At 42.9% G+C, this 5,799-nt stretch overlaps 1 protein-coding gene across 1 annotated transcript; it reads right to left on the bottom strand.

Annotated features, from left to right (window-relative positions):
- Positions 1-1,154: 1,154 nt before the first annotated feature.
- LOC123163994 (zinc finger protein 10-like) lies at positions 1,155-1,784 on the bottom strand. The gene has a single exon (XM_044581408.1). It carries the CDS (start codon positions 1,702-1,704, stop codon positions 1,372-1,374), a length of 333 nt encoding a protein of 110 aa, XP_044437343.1. The 5' UTR covers positions 1,705-1,784; the 3' UTR covers positions 1,155-1,371.
- Between the last annotated feature and the right edge of the window lie 4,015 nt (positions 1,785-5,799).

The following is a 5,799-nucleotide window of genomic DNA, read 5'->3' on the forward strand; positions in this document are numbered from 1 at the left end:
TAAAGGGCGGTGATACAACCGCATTGAAAGAATGCCCGGCCTCTGCATAGCATGATGCACATAGCCAAAAACTCCCGCCCCCCTAGCCAAGTAGAGCAATACCACCACCCTCCCTAAGTCTAGCGCATCTTCTCCCCTCCACCCATTGCCGTCTGAAAGAACTGGACGATGCCTTCGCCGAGAGCCCTAAGCCGAATAGGTTCATACTTTTATGGGATTATTGCGCATGTGATTTTTGCAAATCGAACAAGACCACGCTTACAAGATAACATATTGCGACTATTTCTTTTGAATTTCTTTAACTTTATGATAACGTCCGCCATTCTTTCCTCCAGCAAGCTATGTGGAAAGGGTGGTTCCCTATCTCGCAAGCTTGAGTGAACAATTTTATCTGGAAAGGAAATGTCGAGTATTATCAACAATGATGTTTGTTTCTTTTTTTTTTGAAGATAAAGAAAAAAGGGGTTGCGTAAAGGGAGCCCTTTTGTCGCCCATCTTATTTAAAATTATTGTGGATATACTAGCTGTCCTCGCAACAGAGCTAAGGAGGCTGGTCAATTTCAAGGCGTGTTGTGCATCTTGTGGACGGTGAGTAATCTATACGCCGATATGCTTATTACATTATACTCTTTATATAGGGATTTGAAGTAATCAGCTAATTTAAAGCTCATTTTATCTGTCTTTGTGCAGCTTTTATATCTGAAAGTTAACTTCTACTACTGACAGAATTATTGCCTCTGTAAGGACAAATATGACGAGAAGCTGGAGCAAACCCCAAGAAGTTCACTAGTTTGGGTGCAAATTGCAATTCATTTTCATAGACTATGTAACAGGCACTAGAAACGCACTGAAGTTCTTAAACCATTTTGAGAGATGTCTTAAAGGTCATAGATCTAAAAATCTATCTTACGGAGGCTAACTAGTATACTTAATCAACACAAATGTTTGATAACTTCCCTATTTTCAAAGGGTCCTTTAAATATCGTAACTTGAACATTTAGACTTGCATAGATCCAGATTTTTCATGCAAAGAATCAAATACCAAGGTCATTACAATCTGGTGAAATGGGAACTTTTTGTGTCAATCCAAATACCAAGAAGGTCTCTAGGAATCCAGTACCTTGGAAAACATTCCAACAAAATAGAAGCGCCAATGAATCCACTGTATGCACAACAGGAGCTTGAGACAAGTACTCCCTCAGATCCATAATTGTCACAATTTTGAATTGAGGTTGAACTAACCTTAGTTCAAAACTACGACAAATATTTTAAATCGGAGGGGGTAGTAGCTAAACACTCACCTGCCTAGCACCAGAAATAGAGAGGTGTGGAGCAAGGATACTTCCAGAGATCTATGGATCGGAGCACCGATTATAGCCGGAGGGACAAGTCGAGCTCGTGGTCGCGCTCCGACGAGCTCCTACTGCGCTTTTGCACCATGCCACCTTCTGCTGCTGGCTCCTCGGACACCCAAACAGCGGCCGCAGACCTTCCTGGCTTCCAAGCATGCGCAGTGGGGGCTGCAGTGTCCCGGCGGCGCTTAGCGGCACGCTCTTCCTTGTGCGCGTTCTGGTGGCCGCCGAGCGCCTGCGAGGTGCGGAACTTGCGGTGGCAGTAGACGCATAGGAAGAAGCCGGGCACCGGCGCCATGACCGCGGCGGCCAGGGTGAGTTCGAGGCTCAGCTCGTCCTGCGCGTGCTCCATTGGGCTCGCTGGTGCTGCTGGTTGTGTGTCGTATTCGCATATGGCTGTGTGGGTGACCGTGAGCTGAGCTAGCTATAGATTCAAATGGCCAAGCGAATCGTGGAGGTAGCATGGACGGGCGGCCTGCATGTGGTGCTAATTGCCCTTGACACTGTTGTCCGCGGTAGCTCTGGCCCGGAGGGCGACGTACGGCCCCGCCGGCGTCGTCACCAGGGCCCCGGTTTTGTTTGTGGTCAGACTGCCAAGATTCCATATGTCTGAAAAAAAAGATCATCTGTGGACGTATGTTTACACACACGGGCTATCGACCAAAAAGGTTTTCCTCAATTTATATTATAAAGCAACACACACAGGCTATTAGGAGAGGGTTAATCTTCTGTGCAGGGTTACTGTAGACGTGCATAGGAGGCCATATTTTCTGTGGGGCTCAGCTTTTTTTTTTCTCTTGCAATGTCATACGGGGCACAAGCAGGTGTATGTGACTATGTGTACTTTCTTTTCCTAAGATAGTACATGTGGATGAATAACTTTAGAATAATTAGTAATTGTCAAACAGGGTTCACGAGGCCTACAGTTTTGAAAACATGGGCACCAAAATCGTGATATACTCCCTCTTTTTCGGTTTATAAGGCTATCTCAAAATTTTAATTTTTCTATTTTATAAGTCTCAATTTCATTGTTTTCCATCACATGTTCAGGTTTTAAGGTGCATTAAATCATTGCATGCAAGTATTAAGAGAAAATTGAGCAATGCATGTATTTTATGTATGCATGCATTGCAATTATTGCATTGGTAAACATATTTTTTTACAAGCGCATTAATTTAGTGCTTTTACAAACTATAAAAATTACACCACTCACCATCTACCTTGATTGGTGAGATTTTTGAATTGAGCATGTAAACGAAAAGAAGATAGTAAGGTGAAACCGGTTAATAAATTGGACTCTTGATTTAAAAAAAAAATAGCTTACGTTTTTGAAGAAACAAAATGTCCCACATTAAGCAGTTATTGTGGGCGACGCATATCGAGCAAGGAGAGGATTCAATTATCTTGCAGTTGATGCATGGATCCCTAGGTAACCTTTACAAAGAGTAACTTTTTTTTAGTGATTGAAATTAACTACTTACTTCTCCACGTCACAAGGCGTTGACACCTACTAAGGGCATCTCCAATAGTTTTCTGGTTAGCTTACTTGTAAAAGTAGTAGTGTTATCGACCAACAACTTATCATAAATTATTCACAATAGAATTTATGTAGTTTGCCAAACCTAAGTTGGGATAATGTGCAAGGCTTCTCTCCCAATGTATCTTGAAGCCCGAGCAAATGTTGTTGATTCCTGAACACACATTATTGCTATTTCTCCTCATTTATTCCATGTCACCTTTGGAACCTTGTGCATTCTTTCACTATCATTTGACAAAACTAGATACACCTTATTGAAGTAGTTGTATGTAAGTTGTTGGTCGATGACGTGCCAGATTTTACCAAGAACCAAACGAACAAACTATTGAAGATGCCCTTTGAACAAGTATATTTTAGAGCTATAAGCCTACTTCATTGACACTTTGGTCTACATGGAGGATAAGAAAAAAGGGACGGAGTGGACTCTCATACAAGAGCCAACATCTACACGTGCTCCTACATGAAAAGAGTAAATGAAACGAAAAATAAAACAAAAAAAGACAAAGGGAAACAAATACCTAACTTAGTAACCAACATATATGAGTGATTATAATACTAGATCTTGATAACAAGGCAGTCTTATATAACGAGTTGATGGATGCATTATTGGCCTTGATCTTATAGGTAACACAATTCATCATCCTTTTTTAGCGGGTCATCCAAATGGCCTTTATGGCCCCATCCACAAGCAAGTACCGATCCACGGGTAACCAAAATCGTAACAGACCAGACCTACCTCCACATGGTGAAAATATTGTCAAACTACTTCTTTCGTCTTAGTTTATTGACACCCCTCGCATTTTTGGTCAAACTTTGACCACATTAAACTAGGAAATACTTTGCTGTTCACAAATATAATATGTTTTGACTTTTTATGAATCTTATGTATATAGACACATTTTAGTGTGTTTGTTCTCTCATTTTAGTCTATATGTAGTCCATATAAAATATCCAAAACATCATATATTTGTGAATGAGGGAGTAGAAGTTATGTGGCAGAACAATAGAATTCGTCTGGATTGGAGGGTTTGAAGGATAATAAATGCTCATTAACTTCATTTTAGTCTCTTTAGTATTTGGATCCAAGCATGGGTGAGGCTAGCAAGTTTTAGTCCCACTACTTTTAGTCATGAGACTAAAACGTATCCAAGCACCCTCTTATTAATTGGTGAAACCTTTCATCATCGTTAAATATATTTAGGTGGTCGCTGAATGTCACTGGTGAACGCTTGGGATTATATTAACGTGCCGCCGCAGTCTGAGTAAAGTCTTGCCTTGTCGACAACCTCGCAGGTCTCTAGTTATTGGGGAGCATGACGATGGAGTACCCTTATCACGAGCTCGACTGCCGCCGGCGGCACGTCCCGGTACCTCGAGAGAAGATGGATCTGCTGATCCATCCAACAACATCGACCTCCCGTAGATGTGTGCCATTTTGAGCAACGTGCTTCCTTTCTTTTATGGACCTGCCTTTGTTCGTCCAGCATGATTGGTGACGGACAAGCTTGTCAGGGGGTCATTTGGACCTTGCATATGATTACGATGGTCTCAGGCAGCAGCTGCAATATTAAGGCTGGAGACCGTACCTGGATATGCTGCGCACCATTGAGCTCCGGTCGGTCACCATTAATTGTAATGAACAAAGGAATAAAAATGGCTGAGCTGAGTCAGAGGCTGCCTGGACCTTCAACAGTAGTACGTATTACAAGTGTCCATGTACGACTGGAGGCCGTACGCTGCCCGTAGCAGCTAGCCCGGCCGCAAAATCTCATCCAGATCCCCCTCGCAGCTACAATGCGACCCCTCGTTAATTGCATACGAACATACTGTCGAAAATGTATGGTTGTGTGCATCACAATGATGCATATGGTGCTGGTTTCAATCTCTTTTTCTTTTAAGAATACGACCGACACATGTAAAACCATATCTAGTGGCAACTCTTCGAGTATACCACAACGAACATGTGAATTTACCGTAGTTGATAACTTTGACAATTAATGTCATGTCTACAGGAATTGAGTTAGTTTGAAGGAACGCTGGGAACATGACACGAGGTCGGTAGATCCAGTCGGTGGGGGGAAAATTCCGTAAGTCTAGCATTCCCGAGTTATGACCGTGTGTGAACTGGTTTGCCATTGTGAATAATGTAAAAAACATGTGTCACAAACGTGCATGTCACTCAAGTTAACATCTAGTTAAAATACGACATACCATGAGAGCTTTACCGCTGACGGGTTGAGACAATAGCTTGTTTCTTTTTATGATACCACTATTGTGGACTGCTTGACATTGCCATCAAACTTGTTGTTGTACTTTTCGAATGGGACGGAAGGAACACCCAAAAGCATCACTATGGCGAGTTTAGTTCTTGCCCTCCGACGTGTCCAGCCCCGACCAATGAATCATGCTGACTTGTTCAACATGAATCAACACGAATATTATTTGACCTACGTGCTTGCAACAGGTGAACTTATCGTCAAAACCCGTCAATGGTGTTGTCAAACTGTGTGGTCAACTTGCCACCGATGGGTTCACTAACGGGGTTGGATGACACCATGTTGGTAGTGAGTTCTAGTGAAATGCCACTTACCGATAGACCGGTTACCACTAGCAGGCACCACCGTTGATGTCCTGACACCACACGTGCGCATGTGTGCCACAAACATGCTCATAAACATGTGTGCACACATCTCTCGTGCTTTGTGGTAGCACTTACATGGTAGATGGTACACACTTTCAGCATTTTGGGCTTGCACATCGGACAATAGTTCCCTCATCGACTAGCTCCAAGCGTCTCTTCTCCTGTGTGCCACGCCGCCTTTTCCTCCTTGACTTGATCATCACTGCCACGATTCACCTGTTCCTGAGCACCTGCTCCACCCCCAAGTCGAGCAATACAACAACCCTCCC

This window comes from Triticum aestivum, chromosome 7D, assembly GCF_018294505.1.
Source record: "Triticum aestivum cultivar Chinese Spring chromosome 7D, IWGSC CS RefSeq v2.1, whole genome shotgun sequence".
NCBI lineage: Eukaryota > Viridiplantae > Streptophyta > Magnoliopsida > Poales > Poaceae > Triticum > Triticum aestivum.

Bases quoted from the DNA above. Each gene is read 5' to 3' on its own strand.
- LOC123163994 (XM_044581408.1), bottom strand. From the start codon at position 1,704: ATGGAGCACGCGCAGGACGAGCTGAGCCTCGAACTCACCCTGGCCGCC.